This window comes from Oryzias latipes, chromosome 16, assembly GCF_002234675.1.
Source record: "Oryzias latipes chromosome 16, ASM223467v1".
Lineage (NCBI taxonomy): Eukaryota > Metazoa > Chordata > Actinopteri > Beloniformes > Adrianichthyidae > Oryzias > Oryzias latipes.
This window is the reverse complement of record NC_019874.2, coordinates 12,833,227-12,845,442: the sequence shown is the minus strand read 5'-3', so window position 1 is coordinate 12,845,442 and position 12,216 is coordinate 12,833,227. Positions and strand designations below refer to the sequence as shown.

Genomic DNA, 12,216 nt, shown 5'->3' with positions numbered 1-12,216 from the left:
CCCTCCACTTGTTTTTTGAGGCTGCGCCCTACGTTGGTGTGGGGGAAAACATTTATGAAGACTGGTTTATGAATGTCCGGCCGCCGGAAATTTAGGTCGTTAACCAAAATCCACAGCTCTAATGGTCCATTTACGGCTCATGTGGTTTTAAGAGAATTCAGCCGTGGAGATTATTACAAAGGTTGTTTTTAAGGAATGGGATGATAAATAGTTAAATGCGTCATCGTTTGACATGGTTTAGTATTAAATAACTTTAAATTATGAGCAAATTTTATCCTGGCTGTAGAAACTATGTCACTGACGCTCTCTAGCTTCAGTTCCAAGAGTTAAAATTTGTGTCGCAAACCAATCCTCAGCCTGCCCTGCTTTCAAGCAGATGACACTCGACTAAGAGTATCTCCATTTAGAGACTTGTTGTCATCCGCCTCTATATGCATGAGGTTCAGCCCAGCTAAAATATTATCAAAACCTACGATCCCTCATCGATCTTAATTGTTCTTCATTTGCAGTATCCAGACACCCCTTTGCTGATTAATATTTAAGTAATCTGTGCTCTTATTGTCCATCTATTTGAGAACCACTGATATCAAGTACAAAGCATCAAATCCAGCCGAGCTGCCGTCCATTGCTACGTGAGATGCCGACCTTCCTCATATACGGAATCTCCTTGGTCCTTGGATACCCTTCCATTTGCCTGCTCCTCGATGGCCTTCTGAAGGTGCGTCCCTCTGGAAATGACAAAGGTTACTTCTCTCTTACCATTGGAGCATATAAACATTTTGGTGTCAAGAGTACATGCAATTTCCATATTTCACTGTCTCTATTCTCTGTTGGAATCCGTGCTGCTGGTGGTTTTCTATGGTGCAATGAATACACAAATAGGACCTTCTCCTTAAACATTTTCAAAATGTAACTGCATTATTGACTCAAACTTAAATGAAAAAGCAATCCACCAAAATGCTTTTTCAGTTTCTTCCTCAACACCGCTTATTCTGTCACTTAATTAAAATGATAATGTGTCATGGTTTGAGTTTGTTGTGTCTTGTTTTTCGTTTTAGTTCTTGTTCTGTCTTGTTTGGTTCTGTTTCCTGTTTTATTTTGAAAGGTTTCCTGTCTTGTCTTGTTTCTTGTGCTTTACTTCCTTTGGTCCCCATCTGCCCTGATCGTGTTCACCTGTGTCTTGTCTGCCCTGTCTGTATTTAAGTCTTGTCTCTGCCTTCCTCCTGTGCTGGTCCATTACCTTTTGTCATGGTGTTCATGTCTCCATGTTTTTGCCACGTTCATGATTCCATGTTTCATGCCACGCCACGCCAAGTAAGTTTTTGTTTTGTAATCCTGCTCTGCAGCGCTTTTTGTTATAATTAAACCCCTTGCCCTTGAACCACGTGCCTCCGCCTCTGCATTTGGGTCCTACCGGCTCTCGAGCCACCCCTGCATCGTGACATAATGAAAATGGTATTTGACATTTAATTTAAAAAAAGTTATCTGGTGAATGTGTAGCAAAATTCATATGCATGTGTTTCTTAGCAGGCGGACACACAGAGAAAGCAGTGACGTCATCGCCCTGCCTCCCTGCTGGAAATGCTTATTCGAATTGAATATTGCGAAATGTTTGCAGGGTGGATATTAAAATGAAAATGCAATCCCCTCTTTTCATTTTAATTATGACCCAGAATAAGCGGTTTTTAAGTAGAAATGAAAAAGAAATGAAAAAAGCATTTTGAAGTCTTGCCTTTTCCTTTTAATTTTGAGTCATTTGATGCAGTTACATTTTGAAAAAGGAAAAAGCATTTCTGTTACTCCATTTAATTGTCAAATTAGACGTTTCTAAATGAATTTTGCTACATATTTACCAGAGAACTGTTTGAAAATGAAATGTCAAATACCATTTTCTTTATCATTTTAATTAAGTGACAGAATCGGGATGTTGAAAAAGAAAACATTTTGGCTGATAGCTTTTTCTTTTTAATTTTGAGTCAAAAATGCAGCTTAATTTTGAAAATGAAAAAGCATTTCTGGTTTTGACTTTTATTTTTAATTATGCTACAGAATCGCTTCCATAGTGGGCCACATTTGGCCCATAGGCCGGACTTTGGACATGTTGACTTAGTTGCTTGAATCGGGGTGTTTGGTGGTATAAACTATGCAGGGTTGGGGGAACTGAAAAGAACACTTAAGAAACACATAATATTGTAGATCTGCTTTGGAAAGTGTTTTGTTTCAAGATCCAAAATAATAAGTTTGAAAGAAATTTACAGCATAAAACTAGCAGTAGTTGTTGGTAAAGAAAACCCAGACCAGTTAACTTCTGAAAGGGAATTCGGTTGACTAAATACTGGAAAGTCTTTATGACTAAAGCCATGGAGGTGACTGGCAAGATCAGATAGAAAACCCCTACAGCATGAAAGAGAGAAGAGGTCAAAAGGAACAAGGAAGTATGTTGTGTGGCACACAGACGACAAAGGTTTGAGATGATGAAGCTCAAACAGCAAGAGGGCAGGTTAATCACAATACCAAAACTGGAAATTGAAGAACATAGGATGCACAAAGGAACAGACTGAAGACATTCCTACATTAGTTGATGTTAAGCTGTGCGTGCTTCAAAAATCCTTACCGTGTAAAGTTTGCTGCTTTGGTTTTTGCAAATATTTCAAAAAGCCAAAAACATTACAGAAAATATTTGAACACACATGAAAATAGTTGAAACAATTACAATTTTATTTGTGTTACATATTGACTTAAGGGTTACAAATACAATAACTGAATAAAAAGCAAGGAATAACAACTTTATACACTTCAGAACCTTTACTCACTTTCAGAATGAATTCTTCTGTAGTTACGGCAAATGCTTTGTTGTACCTTTTGAGCTTTAACCACATTCTTACATTCATCTAGCCTTTATGTGCACACTAACACCCACACACAAGCTTGACATTTTGTGATTCTTTAATTTTTAGAACAAAAACACATGTTTGAGCACGTATGGTGACTCATCTTCATGCGTCACCACACATGACTTTAATAGGTGGACCTAACACCTGTGTTGGATGTCTCATTATCTGTGGTGTCTCTGTGGCTTAAAGCCCTTCTGCTCCTACGGCAGAAGTGGTTCTTCAAAGCATTGCCCAGCGACTTCCTGAACTTCTCACCAATAAATGCGTAGATGATTGGATTTAAACAGCAGTGAGAAAGGGCCATGATCTCAGTAAAGTGCATGGCTTTGTTGATATTGTTTGATAATTGGCAGTCATCCAGGATCTCAAGTTGCTCCAGTGTCTGAAGGAAAACTAAAATGTTGTAGGGAACCCAGCATGCTACAAACACACACACCACTGTGAAGATCAGCTTTACCACTTTGTCTTTTTTGGAGTTCCTGGATTTGGACAGAACCAGAAGGATCTTCACATAGCAAAAAATCATGATCGGGAGGCACACGAAAATGCCCACTGTGTTTTCGCTGAAGTTTCGCAGCTTTTTCCAAAACTCGACCGTTTCTTCTGGGTACACCGGATGGCAGTGAGAAGTGTCAAAATCTTCTTTTTCCAAGGAGGCAAATACCACTTGAGGCGCCGCCATGATCACGGATACAATCCAGATGACAACGCTCACTATGATTCCGTAACGAAGTGCCCTGGCTCGAATGGCTGCCACAGCATGGACGATGGCCAGGTAGCGGTCCACACTCATCACAGTCACAAAGAAAGTTCCACTGTAGAAACCTAGCTGTATGGATAGAACCATTATATAGACAGGTCGGAGTTATTAAACAGCAGGACAGCAGTAAATTGTACTCAGTCATTAAAGTCCCACTCGGAAAATGTTTCAATCTATTGTGAAAGCATTCCCAGTGGTGTTTCAATTATGATTAAGCCATTTTTAACCACAAAAACAAAACATACATACATAGTTGCTGCAGAGCGGCAGGAGCCCATTAGAAATTCACGTTTGAGTTGTCGGCAGGACTGTTGGCACAAAGTATGCCCGGCATTTCCCACCATCCCTCAAAAATGGAGAACAATATCATAGCTATCCAGCGTACACTTTATAGCCAGATACCAGCTCCCCAAAAGAAAACTAAGACGTATTTGGATCTATTCGTCCAGAAGTGGATGCTATAGGACGGAGTGGAGCAGGGAGGTTGTGGCTTGCCGTTGTGGGTTCTATGTGAAGTCTTTACAAACATAAATACAAAACAATTTGAATACCAAAATATTCAGAAATGCGCTTTGATGCTGAATTTACTTTATTAATGCCCTACATCATCAGGAAAATTCTACAAAAAACATGATAAAAACACAATTTTCATCAGAGTGGGTCTTTAATGTCATAATTTAGTTTAAACAGCCAACCTGATAGATTCCCGTTACTAATTTGCACAATCCGATATTATGGGATTTGACAATCCAGAGGGGCAAAGACACAGCCAGTAGAAGGTCAGACAGAACCAGATTGAGGAGTAACACATCCGTCATCATCCTCAGCTTTATGTGCTTAATGAGAACCCACAGAACTGTGCAGTTGGCTGTGAAATCAATTCAAATCATTAGTTAGTATTCTAAAACATGATTGTAAGCAAGAGTTTTTAACTTGACAGAAAGACAAAAAAAACCTTCAATCAAGCAACTCATACTTACCAATTAAACCAAAACCAAACATTATGCAGTAAAGGACTAAGAAGAACTTGGATCCATCTTGAAGGTCTGCACTGGAATTGTCACAGTTGTTCGTATAGTCGTACATGACAGTTGCTTCTATTGATGCTTCTGTCATCCTCGATCTGTTTTGTAAAACAGAATAATAACTTTAGTCAGTACTTAAATAGAGATTAAGGATTCCTCTGAGAGCCAAGAACAAGACAATTTTATCAAGATTACACAAAAAGCCAAGACAGACAAAAAATATTATATATGAATGAATTATATTCATCTTTAAACCTTTTTACAAATCTCTAAAACCTTTCACAAAAGGGACATATAGAGTGAGTCCTTATAGATAAAAGTCAATCAAGTGTTGTAAGTGTAATATGTTTAGAAAGTTGATTCGCCGTGGTTGACCCCTGAAGGAATTCGCCGAAAGGTGAACAACAACTCAAATAAAGCAAACAAAAATATAAACAGAAAAAAACAAGCTACAAAAGCTAGGATTTTTATTTTAGATTTCCTTTTTGACAATTATATTTTAAAGAGTAGTTTGTAATCTAAAACGTCATATGTCAACTAATTCAGATTTTTCTCCAAAAAACTGTAGTTCTTAAGAAACATATTTCCTACTTTTAGACCATAGAGCAAAACATGTGTGATGCTTTAATAAACTGACATAACCATTTAAAAAACATTTTTTTAATCTTACAAACTTTTTCCTACTGATTGAGTCCCGCTTAATCTTTGCCAAATGTTTCATTTCAATCTTTTAGCTCAAACTGCAGTCTAAACTTTACAACATTTAAAACTTTTCTATTTTACAGACCAAAATTTCATTTGACCTCAATTTTCTTCTAATATCAAAAAGACATAAATAACCATAAATTCTACTTACAAGTTTTAAGAACTAGAACAAAAAGGAGCCTTGCATGCTTCTCCTCTTTTCTGAACCCAGAGTTCCACTGTCAAGAATGAATGCACATTCAACACTAAATGTTTGGCAAAAATGAAAACCTTTCGCAGAATGAAACTCGTGGGGGCTTAAAATTATTACTGGACTTTTTCGCCCTTTAGGCTCAACTGCTCCTCTGCCATTACCATTGAGTGAGTCATGTCTGGAGGGCCTGTGGTCGATGGATAAACAGCTTTCTAAATCACATAAGAGGCTTTAAAGTTTTATCATTCTCTGATTCCTATAACTGGCTAAAGCACTAATCTCTGCCGCCGTTATCACACACGGCAAAGTCTCTTGTGTTCACGTTTAAAAATATCAAACCATACTGATCGCAGCCAAATTTATGGGATTTTCTTAACCACATGCCAGACTTTCTTTCACTATCATTTAAACAGAACCACCTTTGACACCAATGCCGACCCCTACTTCCTGTGGCTGACGTTGCTAACACATGTTCATAGCCACAACCAAAATCCTCTACTCTACACACTCCTTGGAGCTGTAGGTGGGGGGGGGGGGCGTCAGTTCTAGTAAAAGATATTCAGTCTAACTTTTCTAAACGAGATAAAGCTTAATAAGTCTGGAACTTTAGAGCTTACCACGGTCCTTTCCAAAATCGCTGCTCTTCTCTGTGAATGCTCCTGTGTGGCTCGTCGTGGTTACATTGTCATCCTGTCAAGTCGCAAAGCAGTTTTTCTGTGTCAAATCCTGCAACACTGCTCATTTCTTGTTATATGAGTTCTGAGCTTTGATGCTTCCTTGACTTTGTGTTAAACCTGCAGAGAGGTGTCAATGTGGTTTTCTGAGAAATCTCCCCGTACGCTTCATGGTAACAGGCAAAAAATATGAGTAGGGGGAAAAATATGCTGTAGTAGTACTTTGCTGTTGCTCTTGTTTTGTGAACACTTTCTTTCCATGTTTTTGAACAGGAAGCTCCTCAGCTTACTCTTTCATCCATTTTTTATAAACTGTATTGAAAGATTAAGTTAGATCAGTCTTAAAAAAATTCCCCAAAATATATTTGTCTCTTGAGAGTTTGCCTCCAATTCTCCATAGATTAAAGTGTTGGGTGTTTTTAAAACACAAGGGGGGTCCATATGGAAACAGAGGAAGAATAAAATAAAATAAACTAGTTGGAAAAATAAAACTTATTTTGAGGTTTTAACTTTAATGTGAGCAGGTAGAAAATTTTAAGGCCAGCCCCCCCCTTTTTTTTAACTTCAGTTTGTTTTGATAGATTGCTTAGCTCTTCTTAGCATAAAGGACCTGTGTGTTGTGGTCAAAAAACTACAGTACTGAAGTTACATCACAGCATGCTTGACACAAAAGAGCAGCAGATTGAAAATTTTTTGAAAACATAAAAAATATACAGTTTAGCTGTGTGTCTTGTTCCCAGTTATGCAGTTTGCTCAGTCCTCATTTCCTCCTAAATTGCTTAATTAACTTGAAAAGCAAGGGAAAATTTCAGAAGAGTCTTTTTAAGTGGGATTTTCATTGGGAAATGACTCGTGAACTTTACTTTACTAAAATTTCACAGCTTTAAGGTTCTAATCCATCCATTTATCTTCTTCCGCTTATCCTGGACCGATTCGTGGGGCAAAGATGCCCAGACTTCGCTCTCCCCGGCCACTTCCTCCAGCTCCAGTGGGGGGACCCCGAGGCGTTGCCAGGCCGGCCGAGAGACATATTTTCTCCAGCGTGTCCTTGGTCTTCTCCGGGGCTTCTGCCCAGTAAGACTGCCCAGAACACCTCCCCAGGGAGGCATCCAGGAAGCGTGCGGAATAGATGCCCGAGCCACCTCAACATGGTCTTCCATGGCAGACATGTCAAGTCAGACAAAGAGCAGTTCAGAAGCCCCTCATGAGAAGCACAATCAAGGATCAGCGCCTGGTGACTGGGGCTCTCCTCATGGGCCGAGGTCGGGCTCAGCTTGAAGGAACGACGTGGGACCACTCTCCCATGGGCCCACCACCCGTACAAGACCTCAAAAGTGGCTGATGAAATGTGTTTTGGGTGGCAGTCAAAGGCGGGTTCCTCGGCGGCCCAAACCCCGTCATGGAATTTAAAGTACCAATCCGATGAAAATTGTCTTTTGGGTGTTTTAAAATGTTCGTGTGGCATTCTCCTTATAGTGGAAAAGATATAAAAAAATATATATTGCAATTCTGAGTATTTCTTTACTCAAACTGAAAAAAAACCTGCCATTTAAAAAAGTTTGCAGGCGTGACATGTAAACCACTATGGCAAGCCACAAGCTTCCTGCTCCGCTCCATACTGATGCATCCACTTGCAGACGGCTAGAACTGGTATCTGGGTCAAAACTGTACGGCTGGATAGTTCCAATATTACTCGCCATTTTTGTTCCACCAGTAACGTTATGTTGGGGGTTTGAGAGCAGGATAGCATGAAAACCGATGAATGACAGGAAGTGAGGGTGAGCCTACTGCCCACCAAAAACTCAGAGAGGAATTTCTAATGAGCCATTGCTGCTTTGCAGAAATTGTGTCCAAGAAAACAACACAGGTTTTATGATTTTGTCTAAAAACGTCAAAATCTTAATTAAGACCACTGGGAACGCTTTTAAAACAGAGTAAAAGATGGTCGGAGCGGGACTTTAAGTTTTTTCAATCCACGTTTACCCAAAAAAGACTTGACCATATTTTTTGTCTTGTTAACACATGTTTTTCCCAAGTTTTCCTTCTTTTCACAACACCATATCTTCTTCTTGTCTACTGAAGTAAAAGAAGAAATCGTCCAACACCAATCAGTCTTCACAAAACAAGAAATGTATATTATATTTGGGAACATGACAGTCACCCCAAGATTACAAAGATAACATTTGAAACTATCATAGACATTCTGACATACGTTGACATCCCAATATAGGGGGTATTGCCACAGTTGTTAATATTGCTTAACTGGGGTCTTAAGAGGGATGGTAATACACACCTACATTTCTCATCACAATATCAAAGCAAAAATTCTTAAGATCAGATGCTTATTTTTTAAAACTAGTTTATTGTTGAACGTGAAAAAACAGCATATATTTAAAACAGCAAATAAGGAAAATATGAAATAAAAAAAATAGGAAAGAAGACAGTTTCATGATATAAAAGCTGATTCCATTGCCATTGCCAGAGATTGTGCCAAAATAATGAATATGCATGTGTTTAAGGTAAAGAAATAGCAAAACACAAATAAAATTACACAATGAAATGTCCTCCCTATTCAAATATGAAATGCGACTACAAAACACAAATTCATTCATATATATATAAATATATTTATATAATATAAATTATTGTTGGAATGGCTGTGCTTTTCCTCTCCACTTCCTGGTCTGCCTCCCTCTGCTAGTCCTGCCTCTGACTCAGCTGTAGCTCTTTCACCCTCATCAAAACGATAGTTTATAAGCCTCGCCCTTTTCTTTCACTAGCATCCAGAAGCTCTCTTCAGCCTTATAGTTTCTTATTCTCTGAAATTACCTGCCACCCTGCCTGCCTGCTGCCTGGTCCAACCACTTCTTCTAATGAAGACTTTAGCTCACAATAAACAACTTAAACCATTTTTTTCCATCCGTCTGCTACTTTGATCCACCAGACCTGTTACTTACAACAATAATATCATTACTAATTAATATTTTTTGTATGTGAAAATGTAAAAAGCAACATAATTTTGCTTAAATGATCAACATCAGCCATTTGTTTTAAAATGTTTTTCCATACGTCACGTTAATACCTAGTTATGTGGTATAATTAAGAATTCTGTCTCATAACTTTCATTTGAACTTTGAAAGAAAGAAAACTATAGAGATTAAAATAATATTTTGATAAACAAGAATGACTTGCATATTTTTTTTTATAATGTTGTGTGTATGAATGTGTAATTGTGGTTGCATTTATGCATATATAAAAGATCACTTTGAATATGGTGCAATTGTCAAACTGTATTCATAAAAAAATCATAAATGCTGAATAATAAACAGCATCTACATGAAGATATATGTGAAAATTAATAAAAAAAATGTCTTATCCATGTATCACTGCATTTCCAACTTCCCTTTAGAGCTGTCTGTGGCAGAAACCTTTTGACAATAGTTTTTTCCTTTGATTACCTTTTCTTTTTTTCAACTTTCGTCTGATTTTAACCTTTAATCCACTAAATACAAGTGATCAAACAAAATATAGTCCAAATAAAGGTTGGTAAGTAAATCCTTTTAGTACAAAATTTCACATGGTGGTAACCATGAATCCAGAGGACCTGGACACAACTGAGCTCCTTCTGGATACACTTTCCAACAGATCTGTGGTGGAAATCGGCAACCACTTCTTCAGCATTTGTAGGGTTCGTCTCATAAACTTTTGCCCCACAAAGGCATATATAATGGGATTCAGGCAGCAATGAGTGTAAGCAAATGCTTCAGTCACTGACTCTGCCAGTCTCAGGTTTTTGTCGCTATCACATGTTTGAGGGATTATATTATGTGAAAGCAAAAAGTTCAAGAAAAGGGAAATGTTGTATGGCGCCCAGAACAAGAAGAAGACTCCCACTATAGAGATGATCAGCTTAACAACGCGGTGCTTCTTTGCAGTTTTCATCTTCACCAGTACAGGAATGATCCTGGAGTAGCAAGCTACCATCAGCAACAAAGGCAGGATTAGACCCAGTATGTTTTTCGCAAACAGGTCATAATGATACCAATCTTCATTTTCAGGGAGTAAATGACATTCGTCATTTGTGACTTTTGTAAAGATGAAAGACGGCAGAGAAACACAGGCGCTCAAAATCCAAGAGGTGAGGGTCAGAGCGATGGTTAGCCTCATTGTGCGGTATTGTGCTACTTTGTGACTGTGCAAGATAACAATGTAGCGGTCAAGCGTTAAGATAATCATGAAGAAGATGCTGCTGAAGAAGCCTGTACAGTGGAATCCTGACAAGATGCTGCACATGAAGTTTCCGAAGGTCCAATAGCCTTTTACTAAGACGTGTGAGTAAAAAGGCAGTGTGATCACGAAGAGGAGGTCAGAAAGAGCCAGGTTGAAGAGACATATGTCCGTCAAGTTGCTCTGCTTCCAGTGCTTCACCAGGACACAAACCACAAGGCCATTACCTTTAGAAAAAAGACATTGTCTTAGGTTACATGCACATGTTATTTTTTCACACACACCTTTAAACATTGCATATATTTTCCTATATTGACAAAATATGTCTTTTGTCTGCAAAAGGGATAGAAGTCATTGCAATGCAACTTATTATAAAACGTTTAACAGTTAATTTTGAAATATAAAGATTGCCAGTGCTTTGACCGGTGCTGTTCACACACTTACCAAGGAGACCCAGGGCAAACACCAAATTGTACAGAATAACCACAATCCCAGTGTTGGTAACATCCACAGAGTCATAGTCGCAAAAATTATAGATCCCCGTAGGTAGAGATGTGAGGTTGAACATAAATGTCCAATTTTCTGAAAAAAAAAAAAAAAAAAAAAGGTTGTCATCGTTTACATCCTAAAACAGTTCAGACAAATAAGTTCTAATCGGTTTTACAGCTGAAGCACAAAGCGGGACAATTTTAACAACGTCCAGAAGCAAAGTGAAGAAAATACCACTTTAAAGCAGAATTTAGAGCTCTCTAGTTTAACAGGGTTCTGTCATTTATAGTCTGTCTTTAGGTAGAAAGTTTCAAATAATTTCTACTGTCAAAAAGATATTTTAGATTTCAAACTTAATAAAATTAAAATGCATCATGCCATTACATGGAACCCATCTGCCAAAAAGACAAACACTGTAAATGGGGAATGTCCCCTTACAATAAGGAGTACCACCTTCTGATTTTTTTGTGAAGCATTGGAAGCTTGCTCACTTTTTTGGTTTACTTGTATTTTTGTTTCATTCTTAACCCTTGTGCTATCCTATGACCCCACCCTTACATTGACGTGTTCTCCCTACCATGACAAAGGTGGATAAAGTTGGCAAGGATGTAATCCATGGACACCAGTGAAATTCACAAATCATTGAAGAAAAAATGTTCAGCGCACTGTCTTGTGGGGTCTAGATGACCCCAATCCCAATGTTAAAGTGCCTAGGATAGCACAAGGGTTGAAGCCCGGTGATAATATTTTTTATCTAGATAAGAATGAATTACTATTTACAGAATTTCAAAAATTGCTAAACTAACCTTATTTCTCAAGACTAAGGTTTAGTTTGTCAGAGTCAATATGAATCATTGGAGTTTGTTAGCCTAACGCTGACAGGTCATCAAACAGGTGTTGTTTGTGAGAAACTTTATTTCGGTTATGTTAAACAAACAAACTTAAAAACATCAACATAAACATTGACACTGATCAATGTCAACATAAACATTAAAAATAATAATAATAATAATAAATAAATAAACATAACATAAACATTGAACAAAATTAACCGAAAAAGGTGTTGGGTGAAGCCAAGGCTTATTTCCCCAACCCTGAATACAAACATTACATCTACCTACAAACTGTTAGAACCTTAAATCAGAAAAGAAAAAAGATGAAAAAACCAAAAACAAAACAAACACTTCTCAAAATGACCTCACAACCACCAAAGTCTCTCAGTCCAGAAGGTATTTTTAAACATTTTAAC

At 38.0% G+C, this 12,216-nt stretch overlaps 2 protein-coding genes across 3 annotated transcripts; both read right to left on the bottom strand.

Moving 5' to 3' along the window:
* Positions 1 to 2,695: 2,695 nt before the first annotated feature.
* Positions 2,696 to 6,347, bottom strand: LOC101164090 (C-C chemokine receptor type 4). Of its 2 annotated transcripts, none has more exons than XM_004078024.4 (4): positions 6,195 to 6,347; positions 4,635 to 4,777; positions 4,350 to 4,522; positions 2,696 to 3,723 (listed from the first exon to the last, which is right to left on the bottom strand). In XM_004078024.4, exons 2-4 carry the CDS (start codon positions 4,768 to 4,770, stop codon positions 3,019 to 3,021), a joined length of 1,014 nt encoding a protein of 337 aa, XP_004078072.1. In that variant the 5' UTR covers positions 4,771 to 4,777; positions 6,195 to 6,347; the 3' UTR covers positions 2,696 to 3,018. The 2 variants fall into 2 exon arrangements, with proteins under 2 accessions (XP_004078072.1, XP_023820418.1); XM_023964650.1 differs by lacking the exon at positions 6,195 to 6,347 and adding an exon at positions 5,536 to 6,086.
* Positions 6,348 to 8,593: 2,246 nt separating this feature from the next.
* On the bottom strand, positions 8,594 to 11,065 carry LOC101163845 (C-C chemokine receptor type 1-like). Its single transcript, XM_023964605.1, has 2 exons — positions 10,923 to 11,065; positions 8,594 to 10,705 (listed from the first exon to the last, which is right to left on the bottom strand). Exons 1-2 carry the CDS (start codon positions 11,044 to 11,046, stop codon positions 9,825 to 9,827), a joined length of 1,005 nt encoding a protein of 334 aa, XP_023820373.1. The 5' UTR covers positions 11,047 to 11,065; the 3' UTR covers positions 8,594 to 9,824.
* Between the last annotated feature and the right edge of the window lie 1,151 nt (positions 11,066 to 12,216).